Source organism: Piliocolobus tephrosceles, chromosome 12 (assembly GCF_002776525.5).
Source record: "Piliocolobus tephrosceles isolate RC106 chromosome 12, ASM277652v3, whole genome shotgun sequence".
Classification (NCBI taxonomy): Eukaryota; Metazoa; Chordata; class Mammalia; order Primates; family Cercopithecidae; genus Piliocolobus; species Piliocolobus tephrosceles.
The window spans coordinates 78,119,067-78,140,581 of record NC_045445.1 but is presented as its reverse complement, the minus strand read 5'-3'; the positions used below and the strand labels follow the sequence as shown (position 1 = coordinate 78,140,581).

Sequence of the window (21,515 nt, the reverse complement as noted above, 5' to 3'; positions counted from 1 at the left end):
GGAACAGCTCTCTGTAAATAACTGCAGAACTTTTAAGTACACATGGGATTGGTTTATATGATCCAAGAGCAGAGGGCAGAAATAGAACCAATAGTTTAAAGCTGCAGGTTAACATATTTTAGCTCAGTATTAGAAAAAATAATGACAAAGATACTGACAATGACAATGGCTAGCAGCCTTGGGAAAAAGTGTTTCCCATTACATACACTTGGAAATGTTGTAGAGGACATTCAGACACTAGTTTGACAGTGGAATTGACTTGTAAAGTCTTTATTACCTCTGAAATTGTGTAGGAAGTAAGTCTAAGGGAAATATATATTGTTTTGCAAACTTCCCTTTTGGAAATTACATACTTTTGAGGATAAAAGGACATCTATTCTAAAAGATATGGCACTTATCTTGGTACTTCTGCCTTTCCTGTATTTTTCTAATAATGCCTTTTGCACTATTAAAGAAAAAGACTAGAATATTTCAGTCATATTTAAAATGAAAATGTTACAAGAGTCACAACAAACTTTTACAAAATGAATCTTTTATCACAAATCTCATGGGTAAGTGTACATTTAGCCATTCTATGGGCAACTAGGCATGCAGATTTTAGAGTGATGTGGTGATACATGTAATTACACACTTGCTCTGTTTCTTTAAGTTTCATTCATTACTAGGGGTTAAATGATTGGAGTTATCAAATAGCTTTTTGCACTGTCTCTCCTTTTTTCTTTCATTATTTACTGATTCTTTGTAAGTAGCTATGGAGAAAAGTTAAGGAAGAGGGGTGTATATGGAATAGTTTTTCATCACAGACAACTGGTGTTAAAACCAAAGCACAGTTTATAATTTCCTTTAAATAGATGCATATTGTAGGGTTCACAGAAGTATACAAGTAGAAAAAGCCTAATTTGGGGCTAGATGGAAATGGTCAACAATCGTAGAAAGGACACTGAAGAAACTCTATAGCAGTGCCATCCAATAGAAATGATGTGAGCCAGGTAGTTTAAATTTTCTAGTAGGAACATTTTTTAAAAAGTTAAAGAATGCCAAGTGAACTTAATTTAAAAAAATGTATTTTACCGATACATCAAAATATTTTCATTTCAACATGTTATCCACATAAAAATTATTGTGATAGTTTATATTCTTTTTTTCACTAAGTTTGGGAATTCTGGTGTATATTCTATGCTTCCAGAACATCTGAATCCAGATGACACATTTCAAGTGTTTAATAGCCGCATGTGGCTAGTGGCTACAGAATTAGTGGAGTTCAAAAGGGACCTGTGAAAGGAGAGTATGAAGTTTGGAAATATCCAGTGAGATGAGTGCTCATTTACAACATGAAGTTCTTTATTAATGAATGACATGTTTGGGAAGGGAGTTTATTATAATGATGTACAGCATATACTTTGGCATGTATTCATATTTTGGCTCTTGACACTTATTCTGTGACCTTGGTCAAGTTAATTAATCACGTGTGCCTCAGTTTCCTCATCTGTAAAATGAAGATAAAATTGTTTATGTTATCAGATTGTTACAAGGATTAAGTAATAAAATATGTGTAAAGCACTTGGGTGCTTTGCACATAAGTACTTAATTATTGTAAGCAATGTATTATCATTTTTCTATAAAAATTTTACAATAAGTTTAGGACAAAACAAGTCTGATTTTTTAAAAATGTTACGGTTCCCAGAGTTATATATGATGGTTTTAAAATAATTTATTCAGTGTCAAAATGAATAACTTTGATTCCCCCCACTTTTTCTCTTAGATGTTTCTTAGAGTCTACGTTAGGAGAGGGAAGAATTTGAAATAGGGAACTGAGACACATTTCTGAGTGTTTTCTGTTGTAAGTAAGCTAATCGGTCAGTCTTTATTTACTGCTTTGAAAAAGTTACTCACACCAGCCACTCATTCACTTTTAAGGCAGTCCTTCTCAAACCTGGATGATTGTAATACTTACTTAGGAAGCATAATAAAAATATAGATTCCAGGGCTCTCTTCACATAGCATAGCAAGTCTTTGGGTGGAAGTGCAGAAATTTGTATTTGAAAACCTCAGCAGGTTTAAAACCTGAGTTAGGTTTTAAAACCATTGGAGTTACATTAGGAGTTTGTTACAACAAGTTACTAGTCAGGTGTGATACATTTAACTGTTTGTCATATGAATGACATAAAACTATTTTAGATGTGATAAAACCATGATTCCTATAGGCTTGAATGGATACTTTTACTTCTATAGAAACTTGGTTTCTAGAAAATGGTGTCTTCTGTTTGTTTTTTTTTCTGCCTAATCAGTTTCTATTTCTTCTCTCTTTGAAGAATTTCTACCTTTCGAGTAGAATTTTATCATAGATATTTCATTTTTAAATCTCAGAATGGATACTATTGGGCACCAAAACTGAGAGTACTCCAGACTTATGTCCCTCCTCAAAAGGAACTAATGAGCTGGCAAAAACTGTCAGAATAAACTTTTGCAGAACTCTGGAATCTAGTAAAATTGTTACAATAACCAGAGTGGAAGACTTGGTGAAGAAAAGAACGGATGCTTTGTAGTAAGAGGATACTGTGACATTTTAATTTGGCTGCCTACCATCCTCCACATCCCAGATCAGCAGAGGCTGTGAGGACAGCTGCCTACAATCTACTATACACAATAATAGAGCCTACACTCTAATATACAGCCTATATCCTAACATACTAATATACACATAACGGGGCTTTCAAAGTGAGAGGAAAAAGAGGAAAAACAGAAAGAGTATTTGAAAAAATGATGGCTAAAAAACTTCATACATTTGGTAAAAAATATGAATCTAAACATCCAAGAAGTGCAATGAACTCCACATAGAATAAACTAAAAGATATCCACAATCAGACATATTATAGTCAAATTGCCAAAAAACAAAGAGAAAACCTTGAAAGCAGGGAAAGTGACTTTTTACATACAAAAAACAATAAGACGAACAGCTGATTTCTCTTAAGAACCCACAGAGGCTAGAAGGCAGTGAAATGTCATATTTAAATTGCTGAAAGAAAAAGAAAAACATCTGTCAACATATATCCAGAATTCTATGTCCAGCAACACTATACTCCAAAGAATGAAAGCAAAAACAAGACATCACCAGATAAACAAAAACTGAGGGAGCTGATCACTAGTAGAACTGCCCTTCAAGAAATACCAAAGGGTATTCTCTAGAAAAACTGAAAGGGCACTCATTATAACCCAAGCTATACAAAAAAATAGGAACATTGGCAAAGGTAACTACATAGGTAGCTACAAAAGCAAGTAATAATGTGTTTTAGGTTTTTTTAAAAAACTCTTTTTACTATCCAATTTAAAAGAAAAAATGTATAAAACAACAATGATCAATCTACGTTAAGGAGTATACAGTGTATAAAGATGTAATTTGTGATAATAACAGCATAAAGGGGGCAATAGAGCTGTAAAGGGATGAGTTTTGTATACTATTATGATATTCAACAGGATTGTTCCAAGATTGTGAAATAGGAACAGCTCTAGTCTACAGATCCCAGCGTGAGCAACGCAGAAGATGGGTGACTTCCGCATTTCCAACTGAGGTACTGGGTTCATCTCATTGGGACTGGTTGGACAGTGGGTGCGGCCCACGGAATGTGAGCCAAAGCAGGGCAGGGCATTGCCTCACCCAGGAAGCACAAGGGGTCGGGGAATTCCCTTTCCTAGCCAAAGGAAGCCATGACAGATGGTATCTGGAAAATCGGGACACTCCCACCGTAATACTGCACTTTTCCAATGGTCTTAACAAATGGAACACCAGGAGATTATATCCCGTGCCTGGCTCAGTGGGTCCCACGCCCATGGAGCCTTGCTCACTGCTGGCACAGCAGTCCGAGATCGAACGGCAAGGCAACAGCAACACTAACAAATAAGAAAAGAGAGAAGAATCAAATAGACACAATGAAAAAATGATAAAGGGGAAATCACCACTGATCCAACAGAAATACAAACTACCATCAGAGAATACTATAAACACTTCTATGCAAATAAACTAGAAAATCTAGAAGAAATGGATAAATTACTGGACACATACACCCTCCCAAGACTAAACCAGGAAGAAGTTGAATCCATGAATAGACCAATAACAGGCTCTGAAACTGAGGCAATAATCAATAGCCTACCAACTAAAAAAAGTCCAGGACCAGATGGATTCACAGCCGAATTCTACCAAAGGTACAAAGAGGAGCTGGTACCATTCCTTCTGAAACGATTCCAATCAATAGAAAAAGAGGGAATCCTCCCTAACTCATTTTATGAGGCCAGCATCATCCTGATACCAAAGCCTGGCAGAGACACAACAAAAAAAGAGAATTTTAGAGTAATATCCCTGATGAACAGTGATACAAAAATCCTCAATAAAATACTGGCAAACCAAATCCAGCAGCACATCAAAAAGCTTATCCACCAAGATCGACTTGGCTTCATCCCTGGGATGCAAGGATGGTTCAACAAATGCAAAAATGCAAAACAATAAATGTAATCCAGCATATAAACAGAACCAAAGACAAAAACCACATGATTATCTCAATAGATGCAGAAAAGGCCTTTGACAAAATTCAGCAGCCCTTCATGCTAAAAACTCTCAATAAATTCGGTATTGATGGAAAGAATCTCAAAATAATAAGAGCTATTTATGACAAACCCACAGCCAATATCATACTGAAGGGGCATAAACTGGAAGCATTCCCTTTGAAAACTGGCACAAGACAGGGATGCCCTCTCTCACCACTCCTATCCAACATAGTGTTGGAAGTTCTGGCCAGGGCAATCAGGCAGGGGACAGAAATAAAGTGTATTCAATTAGGAAAATAAGAAGTCAAATCGTCCCTGTTTGCAGATGACATGATTGTATATTTCGAAAACCCCACTGTCTCAGCCCAAAATCTCCTTAAGCTGATAAGCAACTTCAGCAAAGTCTCAGGATACAAAATTAATGTGCAAAAATCACAGGCATTCCTATACACCAATAATAGACAGAGAGCCAAATCATGAGTGAACTCCCATTCACAATTGCTTCAAAGAGAATAAAATACCTAGGAATCCAAATTACAAGGGATGTGAAGGACCTCTTCAAGGAGAATTACAAACCATTGCTCAACAAAATAAAAGAGGACACAAAACAATGGAAGAACATACCATGCTCATGGATAGGAAGAATCAATATTGTGAAAATGGCTATACTGACCAAGGTAATTTATATATTCAATGCCATCCCCATCAAGCTACCAATGACTTTCTTCGCATAATTGGAAAAAAACTTCTTTAAAGTTCATATGGAACCAAAAAAAAAGTCCACATTGCCAAGACAATCCTAAGCCATAAGAACAAAGCTGGAGGCATCATGCTACCTGACTTCAAACTATATTGCAAGGCTACAGTAACCAAAACAGCATGGTACTGTTACGAAAACAGAGACATAGACCAATGGAACAGAACAGAGGCCTCATAGGCCTCAGAGGCCACATATCTATAACCATCTGATCTTTGACAAACCTAATAAAAACAAGAAATGGGGAAAGGATTCCCTATTTAATAAATGGTGCTGGGAAAACTTGCTAGCCATATGTAGAAAGTTGAAACTGGATCCTTTCCTTACACCTTGTACAAAAATTAATTCAAGATGGATTAAAGACTTAAACGTTAGACCTAAAACCATAAAAACCCTAGAAGAAAACCTAGGCAATACCATTCAGGACATAGACATGGGCAAGGAGTTCATGACTAAAACACCAAAAGCAATGGCAACAAAAGCCAAAACAGACACATGGGATCTAATTAAACCAAAGAGTTTCTGCACAGCAAAAGAAACTACCATCAGAGTGAACAGGCAACCTACAGAATGGGAGAAAATGTTTTCAATCTACCAATCTGACAAAGGGCTAATATCCAGAATCTACAAATAACTTAAACACATTTACAGGAAAAAATCAAACAACCCCATCAAAAAGTGGGCAAAGGATATGAACAGACACTTCTCAAAAGAAGACATTTATGCAACCAACAGACACATGAAAACATTCTCATCATCACTGGCCATCAGAGAAATGCAAATCAAAACCACAATGAGATACCATCTCACACCAGTTAGAATGGCGATCATTAAAAAGTCAGGAAAAAACGTGCTGAAAGGATGTGGAGAAATAGGAACGCTTTTACACTGTTGGTGGGAGTGCAAACTAGCTCAACCATTATGGAAGATAGTGTGGTGATTCCTCAAGGATCTAGAACCAGAAACACCATTTGATCCAGCCATCCCATTACTGGGTATATACCCAAAGGATTATAAATCATGTTAATATAAAGACACATGCACATGTATGTTTATCATGGCACTATTCACAATAGCAAAAACTTGGAACCAACCCAAATGTCCATCAACAACAGACTGCATTAAGAAAATGTGGCACATATACACCATGGAATACTATTCAACCATAAAAAAAGGATGCGTTCATGTCGTTTGTAGGGACATGAATGAAGCTGGAAACCATCAATCTGAGCAAACTATCACAAGGACAGAAAACCTAACACTGCATGTTCTCACTCATTGGTGGGAATTGAACAATGAGGACACTTGGACACAGGGTGGGGAACATCACACACCGGGGCCAGTCATGGGGTGGGGGGAGGGGGAGGGGGAGGGATAGCATTAGGAGAAATACCTAATGTAAATGAAGAGTTAATGGGTGCAGCACACCGACATGGCACATGTATACATATGTAACAAAACTGCACGTTGTGCACATGTACCCTAAAAGTTAAAGTATAATTTTAAAAAAGTTGGTATTCAATAATAGACAAGCCAAAAGCCAAATCAGGAAAGTAATTCCCTTCACAATTGCCACATAAACAATAAAATACCTAAGAATACAGCTAAACAAGGAAGTAAAAGATCTCTACAAAGAGAATTACAAAACACTGCTCAGATAAATCAGAGATCACACAAACAAATGGAAAATCATCCCATACTCATGGACAGGAAGAATCAATATCATTAAAATGGCCACATTTCCCAAAGCAACTTAGAAATTCAATGCTATTCCTGTCAAACTATCAATGACATTCTTTAAAGAACTACAAAACAAAAACTATTTTAAATTTCATATGGAAGCAAAAAAGAGCCTGAATAGCCAGGACAATCCTAAGCAAAAAGGGCAAAGCTGGATGCATCATGTTACCTGACTTCAAACTATACTATAAGGCTACAGTAACCAAAAAAGCATGGTACTGGTACAAAAACAGACATATAAACCAAAGGAACAGAATAGAGAACCCAGAAATAAGGCTGCACACCTATGCCCATCTGATCTTTGACAAAGCTGACAAAAGCAAGCCATGGGGAAAGGACTCCCTAGTCAATAAATGTTGCTGGGATAACTGACTAGCCATATGCAGAAGATTGAAACTGGACCCCTTCATTATACCATATACAAAAATCAACTCGAGATTGATTAAAGACTTAAATGTAAAACCCAAAACTATAAAAACCATGGAACACAACATAGGCAATACCATCCTGCACAAACGAACAGGAGAAAGAGTTCATGACAAAGATGCCAAAAACAATCACAACAAAAGCAAAAATTGACGAATGGGATCTAATTAAACTTAAGAGCTTCTGTAAAGCAAAAGAAACTATCAACCTACACAATGGGAGACAACCTACAGAATGGAAGAAAAATTTTGCAAACTATGCTCCTGAAAACAGTCTAATATCCAGCAGCTATAAGGAACTTAAACAAATTTATAAGACAACATCAAACAACCCCATTAAAATGTGGGCAAAGGACATGAACACTTTTCAAAAGAAGCCATACATGCGGCCAACATGCATATGAATAAAAGCTCTATATCCCTGATCATTATAGAAATGCAAATCAAAACCGTAATAAGATACTATCTCAGAATGGCTATTAGAAAGTTAAAAAATAACAGATGCCTATGAGGTTGTGGAGAAAAGGGTACACTTGTACACTGCTGGTAGGAGTGTAAATTAGTTCAACAATTGTGGAAGACAGTGTGGTGATTCCACAAAGGCATAAAAACAGAAATACCATTTGACCCAGCAATCCCATTACTGGGCCACCCAAAGGCATATAAATCATTTTACCATAAAGACACATGCAGGCAAATGTTCACTGCAGCGGTATTCAGAATAGCAAGGACATGGAATCAACCTAAATGCCCACCAGTGGCTGAGGCATTAAAGAAAATGTGGTACATATACACTATGGAATATTATGCAGCCATAGAAAAGAATGGGATTCTGTCTTTTGTGGGAACATAGATGGAGCTGGAGGCCATTATCCTAGCAAACTAATGTAGGAACAGAAAACCAAATATCACATGTTCTCACTTATAAATGACGAGAACTCTTCAACACAAAGAAGGGAACAACAGACACTGGGGTCTATTTGAAGGTGAAGGGTAGGAAGAGGGAGAGGAGCAGAGAAAATAATTATTGGGTACTAGGCATAATACCTGGGTGACAAAATAATCCGTATAACAACCCCCATGACACGAGTCTACCTATATAATAAACCTACGTATGTATCACAAAACCTAAAATAAAAGTTAAAAGAAACCTAAGTTGGTATTAATTCAGACTTCATTATTAAAAAGTTAATGTGTTAATTGTAATACCTAGGGTAACTACTAGGAAAAGACTAAAAAATATACTGAAAAAGAAACGAGAGAAAATCAAAATGGGTACACTATAAAAAATTAATTAAAATATAAGGCAGTAAAACAACAATCAGATACCACCACACACCTATTAGTATGGTGAAACTCCAGAATGCTAATCACACCAAATGCTGGCATGGATGTAGAGCAACAGGAACTCTCATTCATTGTTGGCAGAAATGTAAAATGGTTCAGCTACTTTGGAAGATAGTTTAGTGGTTTCTTACAAAACTAAACATACCCTTACCCTACAATTCAGCAATCACACTCCTTGGTATTTAGTCAAACGAGCTGAAAACTTATGTTCACACAGAAACCTACACAGAGATGTTTAAAGCAGCTTTATTCATAATTTCCAAAACTTGGATACAACCAAGATGTCCTTCAGTAGGTGAATGGAGAAATAACCTATGATATATCCATATAATGGAATATTATTTAGCACTAAAAAGAAATGAGCTATCAAGCCATGAAAAGACATGGAAGAATCTTAAATGCATATTATGAAGTAAAAAGAAGCCAATTTGCAAAGGCTACATACCATATGCTTCCAAATATATGACATTCTGGACAAGGGAAAACTATGGAGATAGTAAAAATGTCAATGGTTTCCAGGAGTTAGGTGAAAGGAAGAAATGAATGGGTAGAGCATGGAGGATTTTTAGGTAATGAAAATACTTTATATGATACCATAATGGTAGATATATATAATTATATGTTTGTCAAAACCTGTAGAATGTAGAACACCGAAAGTGAATGTTAATGTAAACTATGGATTTGGGGTGAAAATGATGTGTCAATGGAGGTTCCTAGATTATAACAAGTGTACCATTCTGATGTAGAATATAGATAGTCAGGGAGGCTGTTGGGGGGGGGTGTTAGAGGAGGTGGGGAAATTTCTATGGAAACTCTACTTTCTGCTCAATGTTGATGTGAACTTAAAATTGCTCTCTATATAAAGTCTATTAAAAATTTTAAGGCAGTAAGGAAGGAACAGAAACATAAAATAAGGTATAAGACATACAGAAAAAAAAAATTGCCAACATGGCAGAAGTCTTTTATCATTAATTACTTTAAATGTAAATAGGCTAAATTCTCCAGGAAAAGGGAGAAATTGTCAGAATGGATTTAAAAAATGACCAAACTATATGCTATTTACCATGGAATCACCTTAGGTCCAAACACATATATAGATTGAAAGTGAATGGATAGAAAAATACATCCATGCAAATAATAACTAAAAGAGAGCTAGGGTTGCTACTCCACTTTTACACAAAATAGACTTTAAGACAAAAATTGATAATAAAAAGGAAATAAAGAATATTATGTATTGATAAAGGGGTTAATCTATCAGGAAGATGTAACAATTATAAACATATATAAACTTAACAACAGAACCCCAAAATATAGGAAGTAAACATTGACAGAATTGAAGGGAGATGTAGACAGTATTACATTAATAGTTGGAGACTTCAATACCCACTCTCAACTATGGATAGGAAAACTAGACACAGATCAATATGAAGAGAGGACTCAAGCAATACTATAAACCAATTAGACCTAACAGACATATGTGGAACACTTAACCCAACAACAGCAGAATACACATTCTTCTCAAGTACACACGGAACATTATCTAGTATAGATCATATGCTAGGCCATAAAACTAGTTTTGATAAATATAAAATAATGGAATCATACAAAGTATTTTTCTGACCACAGTAGAATGAAACTAGAAATCAGTAGCACAATGAAAACTATAAAATTCAAATGTATAGGAAAATTAAGCAATATATACTTTTTAACTGGCATATTATAGATGTACATATTCTCAGTGTACCTGTAATATTTTGATACATTCATAAAATATGTAATACTCAAATTAGGGTAATGAGGATATTCATCATTTTAACATCTATCTTACTTCATGCGGGAAACATTGAAATTATTCTTTATCGGCTATTTTGAAATATATGATAGATTACGCTATACTGGAATCATTCTACTGATCTGTCAAACACTAGGTCTTATTTCTTCTATCCAACTGTATTTTTGTACTGATTAATTAACCTCTCTTCATTCACCTTCCCCTACTTTAGTGAGAACAAAGCAATACACTCTTACATGATCAATGGGTCAAAGAATAAATTATAAGTGAAATTAATTAGAAAATACTTTGAGATAAATGAAAACAAAAACACAACACACCAAGTCTTATAGAATGTAGTGAAAGAGTGATATTTATGGCTGTAAATGCCTACATTTAAAAAGAACAATAATCCCAAATTAATGACCTAACTTTGTACCTTAATGAACTAAAACAGAAGAACTAAATTCAAAACTAGCAAAATAAAGGATAATGATAATGATTATAATGGAGAAAACTGAACATGGTAAATACAAAAACAATAGAATCAATGAAACCAAGAGTTGGAGAAGTTTTAAAAGTTCGACAAAATTGACACATCTTTAACTAGACTAAACAAAAAAAAGAAAAAGAGAGAGAGAGAGAGAGAGAGAGGACTGAAATTACCAAAACCAGAAATTAAAGTAGAGACATTACGGCAGAACTTGCTGGAATAGAAATATAATAGAATACTAGGAACAATTGTTAAAATAGAAAGGAATATAATAGAATACTAGGAACAATTGTCTGCCAAAAATTAGATAACCTGGATGATATGGACAAATTTCTTAAAATATACAAAGTATCCAAACTGACTCAAGAAGTTGCCAAAGGCTTGGGGGAGAGGGCAATGAGGCATTACTAATCAATGGGCATAAAGTTTCAGTTAAGCAAGATGGTCAAACTCTAACAGTCTGCTGTATAACATTATATCTATAGTTAACAATAACGTACACTTAAAATTTCATTAAGGTAGATATTATATTGTGTTCTTATCATAATAATATTCAAGAAAGTAAAATAAAATGAAAGATAAATTGGAACAGACCTTTAACAAGTAAAAAGATTGAATCCGTAATAAAAAACCTCCCAGCAAAGAAAAGCCAAAATCGGGTAGTTTCACTGGTAAATTCTACCAAACATTAGGCCAGGCACGATGGCTTATGCCTGTAATCCCAGCACTTTGGGGGGCCGAAGTGGGCAGATCACAATGTCAGGAGATGGAGACTATCCTGGCTGACACGGTGAAACCCCATCTCTACTAAAAATACAAAAAAAAAAAAAAAAAAAAAAAAAAAATAGCAGGGCATAGTGGCACGCGTCTGTAGTCCCAGCTATTCAGGAGGCTGAGGCAGGATAATCACTTGAACTCCAGAGGCAGAGGTTGCAGTGAGCCAAGATGACGCCACTGCACTCCAGTCTGGGCAACAGAGGGAGACTCCATCTCAGAGAAAAAAAAAAAAGGTAGCTATTATATTGTGTTCTTATCATAATAGTAACCAAGAAAGTAACATAAATTGAAACATAAATTGGAACAGACCTTTAATAAGTAAAAAGATTGAATCAGTTAAAAAAAAAAAAAAAAAAAAAAAAACCCTTAAAAAAGAAAAAAAATAAAATCATAAAAAAAAAAAAAAAAAAAAAAAAAAACCTCCCAAAAAGAAAAGCCAAAACCGGGTAGCTTCACTGGTAAGCTCTATAAAACATTAAAAAAAAAATTACCATTACTCCTTCTCAAACTCTTACAAAACATTTAAGAGAAGGTAACACTTTCTAACTCATTTTATGAGGCCAGCATTATTTTGATAGCCAAGCTGGATAAATACATCAAAAGTAAAGAAAAGAAAATACAAATATTGCTTATAAATATAAATGCAAAAGTCCTAAGCAAATACTAGGAAATGGAATTTGGCAACATGTTACAGGATTATATATCACTATCAAGTGGGATTTATTCAAGAAATGTAAGGGCAGTTCACCATACAAAAATCAATCATGTGACATGTTATATTAACAGAATGAGGGAAAAAACCCATATGATTATCTCAATCGATGCTGGAAAAGCATTTGACAATGTTCTGCATAGTGGAATTAAAAAAATGCTCAAGAAATTAGTAATAGAAGTGAACTTCCTCAACTTGATAAAAGGCATTTATGGAATACCGATAGCTAACAGTATACTCAATGGTGAAAGACTGAATATTTCCCTCCTAAGATCAGGAAGAAGACCAGGATTCCTATTTTACCACTTCTACTCAACATTGAACTGGAAGTTCAAACCAGTGCAGTTAGGCAAGAAAAATAAATACGAGGCATTCAAGATGGAAAGAAGAAATGAAATTATCTTTATTGGTAGTTTACATAATCTTATGTATAGATACTTCTAAAGAATTCACAAAAAAATCTTAGTGCTAATGAACAAATTCAGCAAAGTTGCAAAACACAAGATCAACACATCGAATCAGTTTTATTTCTAAACACTAGCAATGAACAATCAGAAGATGAAATTAAGAAAACGATTCCATTTATAATAACATAAAAAAGAAATAAAAATTTAAGAATAAATTTTAGAAAGGAGTCTCAAGATGAATACACTCAAAATCATAAAACACTACTGAAAAGTAATTAAAGACTGAAATAAATGGAAAAGCATCCCATGTTTATAGATTGGAAGACTTGATATTGTTAAGGTGGCAATTCTCTCCAAAACAATATACAGATTCAGTGCAATTCCTATATAAAAATAAAAAACAACTTCTATTCTTGCCTAAGTGGAAAAGCTGAACCGAAAATTCACACAAAATTGCAAGGGAGCCTCAATAGAAAAAACAATTTTATTTTTTGAGATAGAGTCTTGCTTGGTCACTGAGGCTGGAGTGCAGTGGCACAACTACAGCTCACTGTAGCCTTGACTTCCTGGGCTCAAGCAATCGTCCCACCTCAGCCTCTTGAGGAGATGGGACCACAGGCACGTGGCACCATGCTCGGCTACATTTTTTACTTTTTGTAGAGATGGAGTGTCACTATGTTGGCCAGGCTGGTCTCAAACTTCTGGGCTCAAGTAATCCTCCTGCCTTGGCCTCCCAAAATTATGGGATTACAGCCTTGAGCCACCACACCCAGCTAAAAAGTAATTAAAAAAAAAAAAAAAAACTGGAGAACTCACTTCTTGATTTCAAAATTTATTACAAAGGTACAGTATATGGTGATGGCAGAAGGACAGACAAATAAATCAATGAAACAGAATTGAGAGTCCAGAATTAGACACATAAATCTACAGTCAATTGATTTTTTATGATCATATCCAGTGGAAGAAAGAATAGCCTCTTCTACAAGCAGTGCTAGGATAACTAGTTATCCACATTCAACAACAACAACAAAAAGCTGGACTCCTATCGTACACCAGATACAAAAAATTAACTCAGAATGGCTAAAATACCTAAAAGTGAGAGCTAAAAGCATACAATTCTTTTTTTTATGCACATTATTGCTTTCTTTATAAAACCTGAATGAACTTGTTATAACTTATAGTAGGTATACACACACACATGCACACACACCACATTCACCTATTTTGGAGAGAAAAATCTTGTGATATCATTTCTATATTTATTATAAATATTATTCATAATGAAGGTTCCAGTTCTATAGGGTATTAGTATGTGACACATCGTGCTATTTAAAACTGTAAGTGTATTTTACCTAATGACATCTAAGTTTTTCTTTTTTTTCTTTTTTTCTTATTATTATACTTTAAGTTCTAGGGCACATGTGCATAACGTGCAGGTTTGTTACATATGCATACTTGTGCCATGTTGGTGTGCTGCACCCATCAACTCATCAGCACCCATCAACTCGTCATTTACATCAGGTATAACTCCCAGTGCAATCCCTCCCCCTTCCCCCTGCCATGATAGGCCCTGGTGTGTGATGTTCCCCTTCCCGAATCCAAGTTATCTCATTGTTCAGTTCCCACCTATGAGTGAGAACATACGGTATGTGGTTTTCTGTTCTTGCGATAGTTTGCTGAGAATGATGGTTTCCAGCTGCATCCATGTCCCTACAAAGGACAAAAACTCATTCTTTTTTATGGCTGCATAGTATTCCATGGTGTATATGTGCCACATTTTCTTAATCCAGTCTGTCACTGATGGACATTTGGGTTGATTCCAAGTCTTTGCTATTGTGAATAGTGCCACAATGAACATACGTGTGCATGTGTCTTTATAGCAGCATGATTTATAATCCTTTGGGTATATACCCAGTAATGGGATGGCTGGGTCATATGGTACTTCTAGTCCCATAAAATTCTTATAAGAAAACACAGGGCACATGCGTATAGTCCCAGCTATTTGAAAGGCTAAGGTGGGAGGATCGCTTGAGCCCAGGAGTTTGAGATCAGCCCGGGCAACATAGTGAGGTCCCGTATAAAAAGGAAAAAAAAAAGAAAAAAAAAAACGAAAACAAACAAACAAAAAATAACCCACAGGGGTAAATCTTTATGGTCTTGCATTTGGTAATGGATTCTTAAATATGACATCAAAAGCATAGGTAATGAAAGAAAAAAATAGATAAATTGAATTTTATTAGAATTAAAATCTTTGTGTATAAAATGATACTATCAGTTATGGGAGAAAATGTTTGCAAATAATTTATCCGATAAGGATCAAGTATTCAGAACATGCGAAAAATATTAAAATTCCACAACAAAAAGACAACTCAATTTAAAAATCCCAATTAAAAAATGGACATTGGCTTGAATAGACATTTTCCCAAAGAAGATATATGGATGGCAAACAAGTACATGAAAAGATTCTCAATACTTTTAGTCATTACAGAAATACAAATCAAATCTACAATGAGATACCCCTTCACACCCAGTAAGATGACTATAATAAAAATAAAACTGAAAATAACAAGTCTTGGTGAGAATGTGGACAAATTGGAACCCTTCTGTGCTATCATTCTGTGATGGGAATGTAAAATGGTGCAGCCACTGTGGAAGACTGTTTGGAGGTTCCTCAGAAAGTTAAACATAGAATTACCATACAGTTCAATTATCCCCATCCATCTCCCTGGTATATACACTCAAAAGAACGGAAGATAGATATTCAAACAAATACTTGTACATGAATGTTTGTAACAGCACTATTCAGAAGAGACAAAAAGGTGGAAATAGCCCAAATGTCCATTAATGAATGAATGGATAACAAACTGGTATATATATACACACAATAGACTATTATTCAGCCATTAAAAGGGATACATTACTGTCACATAATACAATGTGGATCAATTTCAAAACATTTTGTTAATTGGAAGAAGTCAGACACAAAAGAACACATCTTTTATGATTCTATTTATATGGACTATCCATAATAGGTAAATCCATAGAGACAGAATGCAGATTAATAATTGGCTAGGACTTGGGGGAAGAGGGAACAGGGAGTGACCGCTTAATGCCTAGGAGGTTTCTTTATGGGATAACAAAAACATTTGGAACTACATAGAGGTGATGGCTGCACAACATTGTGAGTGCTAAGTGGCACTGAGGTGAACACTTAAAAATGGTTAATTCTATGTTATATACATTTCACCCCAATAAAATGGATACTGTTACTTTCCTTCCTCTCTAAAAAGCTAAGCTTCTTATTTTCCTGGGTCAGGAAGAATCCTTTATATCTTTAGTAATCACAAGTTACTATCTAATGAGCTCTTATAACGTGTTGTGAACTGTGATGCATGCTTTTCAGGCACCATGTTATTTAAGCCTCACAGCAGTAATAACTGGCATATATTGAGTGCTAAGCAACCATTTGTCATATGGATGAACAACTGTAGAAGCAAGGTACACGTGAGACAACTGAGGTTGAGAGAGTGAAGGTACTTGCCCCAGGTCTCCTGGCTAGTAAATGGCAGAATTCAAACTCTAAGAATTATAGGACAAAAATATCACTTTTGGTTTCAGCTCTAACATAACGTTAGGGAGAAAGACATCAGGTTTTATCCCTGGAAAGAAGTTAGGTCCTTAATGTTACTTTTTGAGTCTTACTGAAATGCATACTTGTTAATTTGTTTGTATTGGAAAAGGTATGGCCTAGGTATCAGGCAGCCTGGATTTCCAACTCTCCACTATTACTAAATGTGTGGCCTTAGGAAAATTTGATTTAACCTTTCTGAAACCCAGGTTGCTAATTTGTTACAAGATTGTTAAATTGATGATGGCAGGGTGGACTGGTTCAGCCAGAGTTGAAAGTCAAAGCTGCCTTATTCTCCTGACTTTTAAATAATGGGAACTGATGCAAAATGTTAAGAAAACACTGTGCAGGCCAGGCAAAATATATCTGAAGGCTACATCTGGCTTGTATGTCACAAGTTTTTACCTCTGTATTAGTTTAGAGGAGACTGTGGCAACATATTGCCTGGGTTTTAAGTTTGGCCATTTACTAGCTCTGTGACCTTAGGTAAGCTATTTTTTCTGTCTGTTCCCCAGTTTACAAACAAGTAATGATAGTATATACATTGGAAAGTTGTTACAAAGATTACGTGTCTGTGTGTGTAGTCACCTAGAAATAGTACTTGGCATGTAGCAGTGTGGTACAAGTATGTTAACTAAAACAAACCAAATAAGTCCTACACTGCCTTTCAGCTGTTAATATTACATGACTAAAGAAGAATTTGTAGAAGGCCAATTATTTGCAGTAACTTGGTCTTTACCTTGGTTTGCTCATCTGTGCCTCAGTTTACACATCTGTACAATGGAAACAGTAATGGTACCTGCCTCATATAGTTATTGTGATGATTAAATGAATTAATATATAGTTAATCTATCTACAGAACTTAGAACATTTTCTGGCACAGAGTACGCACTATAGAAGTCATAGTCATTATCATCATGAATTTTTAAAATATATCTTGGTGAAGCTCATATGAGTCAATACTGAAAATCTCCAAAATAAGTTGCTTACAATATGGCATTGATCCTAGGAGCATTGTCCATACCATAATAAGGGTGCTGAACTCTTGACCCTTCAATCAATCATTCAAAAAGCCAAAGTAGTAAGGTCTGAGAATAGAAAAGCTTCCCAGTCATTGCATAGTCTACTTAATGCATCCCAATACTGGATTGAGATACAAAAGAAAACTAGGCTAACTTGTATCTATGAAGGCAACTAATGAAATTTATTTTTAGGAGCTCTTTCTGCATTTTCCATAATATCTCTAAGAAAGAGGTAAGAAAAATTCAAATTGTGATTCAGAGAGGCAATCAGAATTAGAATATAGAAAGTTATATAATTAGAATATAGAAAGTTCTGTATTGGAAAAGAGGATCATCTCCTGCCTCCCTAGATTGTCCCAGTCTACCTGGGGTAGACTATTGCTTTGTAAATATGTAATAGAAGAAAATTACAAATGGAGTCAGGTCCCAGAGTTCAAAAAAGCAGCATCCTTACCATCATTTTTAAGGTGAGAAGAGTTTGGTATGAAAAAATATAGAAGTCTCAGAAGGACTTGGGAGTGAGGGGATGTCCAATGGGACAGGAGTCCTACTGTGAGAGGAGTATAAACATATTGGAGCCCCAAAGTAGATGAATAGGGAACATTGTAGGCCACAAGTTTAAGGGTGCTGGCGATGGAATTATAGTGTCAAAGTGATAAGAGTGACAAGTATTAGTGGAATCTCTTTTGAGAGGAGACAGGGATTCTTCAACGTGAGAAGACAGGGACAAGGGGTGATTTTACTGTGAGAAAAGCAGGGACCCTATTGTAACAAGACAGGATATAATATGAAAATGCCATTGTGAGTTGATGAGAGCATTGCAAGGCCAATAATAATAAGAATGGGCAACGGGGGGAATTAAAGTGGAAAGTGGGAGTAATACAGGGGAGAGACTTGGGGTTTGTGTCGGGAAATATTGTAGAATTCTGAGTTTGAATGCACAAGCTTTACTGTGAGAACCATTCGGCAAATAAGGAGGGTATAGAGTGCTCCTTAGTGTGACAGGACAGGGTAAAAAAAAGATCATAGAATTAAAAAAGGGGTAGTCTAAGGAGAGGGAATGAGAAATGATATGCCCATTGGGAGGAGTAGAAAATATTAGAAACCCCAGTAAGAAAGAATGGAGTTTCCCCAGTTTGAGAAGATGGGACAAATGCAATCCAATGAGAAGTAAGAAGAAATAATAATAAGAAACCCCAAAGGAAGAGGATGGCAGAATGTGGGGCTAAAAGTGAAAGAACACTGCGGGAGGTGGGGAGTGGGTTTCCCAAAAAAGATAACGAGGAATAATGGTTAGAAAAGTAGCGGCCCTTTGATGGAATAGGAGATAAATTATGGAAACCCTTGTGGGAGGGTAAAAGAGGTGACTCTATTGGGAAAAGACACGGAAGAAGGCACTATCATCATGTGACAATAGCAGAGTCACCAGTATAAGCTGTCAGAAAATAATGTGGGGCTCCTAATGGGAAGGAGTTGAATGCTCCTCAAAGCAAGAAGGTAGGAGACTGCAGGGAACTCCAGTATAATATAATCAGGGCCTCTAGTGTGAGAGGAGAGGATGTATTATAGAATACCAATCCCATTAAAGAAAAATTATTAAATGGGGGGAGCCCACAGGGAAAGAGAATGGAGGGCTTACCACTGTGTGAAAAGGGAAGATCTTAATGGAGTAGAATACGGTGCACTGTGGCGTCACAAGTGGCACTTCAGCCAGTGTGAGAGGATCACGGGAAAACGATAGATTCCAGTGTGTGAAAAAGGAGAGCTAGTACGAGAGTAGAGGAAATATTCTGGGACTCTCAGTAGGAAATCCCTAGTAGGAAATCCTAGTAGGATTCTAGTAGGAGGGAAAATGGTGGGGCTCCTAGTTGGATGCATTGGTGGGATTCCTAGTGTGAGTAAACAGTTTGAAGACACGGGGTATGTTATTTCCTCAACTTGGTAGAGTAGGGGCTCCCAGAAGGAGAGCATAGGTGCAGGTGGTTGCCCTGTATGAGAAAAGGGGGCCCTCGTGGGAAAAGCCAGGACATTATTGTGGGTAGGGCAAAGAAATAAGAAACCCTAGGTGGGAGACGATGGAGACACGGTGCGACCCTGGTGGGAGCGCGCAGGAAATATTGTGGGAAGCCAGAGGCTGGGGACAAGGAGCTCTCCAGGGAGAGAAAGGAAAACCGCAGAGAGAGGGCTTGAGAACACAAGGGACACCAAAATGAAGGTAGGGCAAACGATTATACTGGAGCATAATTTCCCCACCTTAGGTGCCCAGCCCCACTTACCCAGGCAGAGTTCAAAGACGTAGGCATAGTAGGACCAGAGCACGACGAGGACAATAACGAGCACTGGCACCCAGGACAGTACCCGGCGGCAGCACCGCAGCCCCCCAGACAGAGCCATCTTCCAGCCTCGCCGCATCTTTGGCTCGAAGATCGACCAAGCAGGCCTGCTGGCGCCGGGTCGGAACCGCTAGGGTGGCGGCTGCGAGGCGGGAAGGCGCGCTGTGCGGCACTCCACTGCCTAGCCTGGCGGGAACCCTCTCGCCGAGCCGTCGCCACCTGTGGGGCTGCGCTGCTGAGTGCGCCCCGCCTGGCACAATAGGCTTGAGTCACGGCGTTGAGGAACTAGCAGTGTTGGAGCGGAAGGGTGATCCGTCAGGCAATCGGGGCTAGCACGCTCAGACGGAGTGCAGTCCCTCCCCTTTCCGCCTCCTCCCCACCCCGTGTTTCAAGGCTGGATGCAGGGCTGGACCTCCGCAAAATCGTGAAGCAGAAGAAATTTGGGTCCGCCCATCTGCTCTTACTGCACTGCGTCCGCCCTCTTTGTTTCTGTCTCTGTCTCTCTCTCCCCCTTCGTTCTCTTTCTGTCCTCCTGCTGCCCCCCACACAGTTACACACACGCACACACACACACACACACACGCAGTGTGAAGATGCGAGCCATAGCATCTCATAACATGAAGGCCATCCAGCTCCATCTTCCCACTACTGCTTGAACAATATGCTTAACACGTAGTGCCGCAGTCGCTGCTTGGGTAAGTCTTTTGACAGGGCCCTCCCTCCTTCCGTTTGCCCTCCCCGCAGAATCAGCTTAGTATGTTTTTAGAACAAACACATTGGTATAAAAAAACAAATGAGGAAGACAGTGATTCTGAGAGGGGTCATGGAAAGCTACAAAGGTAGTGATATTTAAGCTGAGCTATATTAATAAATTCAGGTTTTCCAGGCAGATGAGAGGAGGAGGACCTTTTAGACAGAGAAAACAGCATTTACAAAGTCATAGAGTAATGAAAATCCAAAAATGTTCCAGGAGCAGCTAGTGTGGCTTGAAGAGTGTGTGTGAAGAAGAGAGGCTAAGAATGAGACTGGGAATATGAGGCCGTGGTGTGAAGGCTCTTATATGTCCTAGCATGGCTTGGGGACATAATCATGTAAAGCAGATTATGAAGAGCCATCAAAGTTTTGGGGAAAATGGAGTGACATCAGGAGTATGTTTTTGTGAAATAACTGGCAGGATTTTGGAAAGGAAGATGGCCTGGAAGTAGAAAGATCAACTAGAAGATGATTTAATTCAACAAATGTTTTTGGAGTGGTTTCTTCCTGTTAGATCAACTTTGGTACAAAAAGAATGACAAAATAGTGACCTGACCCCAAGAAGCTCATGTTCTCATTGGGGCCGTAGTTGTTTATTGACACAAGTACAATAATAGAAGTACAGCAGGCTCTTGGCATTTATGGATTTGACCCTCACTGTTTTTTCCAAAAGTCCTTTACATGAAGACATTTGTGATTTTGGTGAGATGCATGTGTGATTCACATTCTGTGTGACTACTGTGTGGGAGCAAGTGTCTCTACAAGGTTGCTCTCTGTTCTTTATTTATGGTTATATATGCAGTAAATTACC

At 37.1% G+C, this 21,515-nt stretch overlaps 1 protein-coding gene across 2 annotated transcripts in view; it reads right to left on the bottom strand.

Moving 5' to 3' along the window:
* LOC113222295 (palmitoyltransferase ZDHHC15) overlaps positions 1 to 20,612 on the bottom strand; it is a 70,014-nt gene extending 49,402 nt beyond the window's left edge. For both annotated transcript variants that reach the window (XM_026451775.2, XM_026451774.2), the window contains exon 1: positions 19,895 to 20,612. In XM_026451775.2, the coding sequence (XP_026307560.1) occupies positions 19,895 to 20,030 (136 nt within the window). In that variant the 5' untranslated portion in view covers positions 20,031 to 20,612. The remainder of the gene's footprint in view (positions 1 to 19,894) is intronic.
* Positions 20,613 to 21,515: the final 903 nt, after the last annotated feature.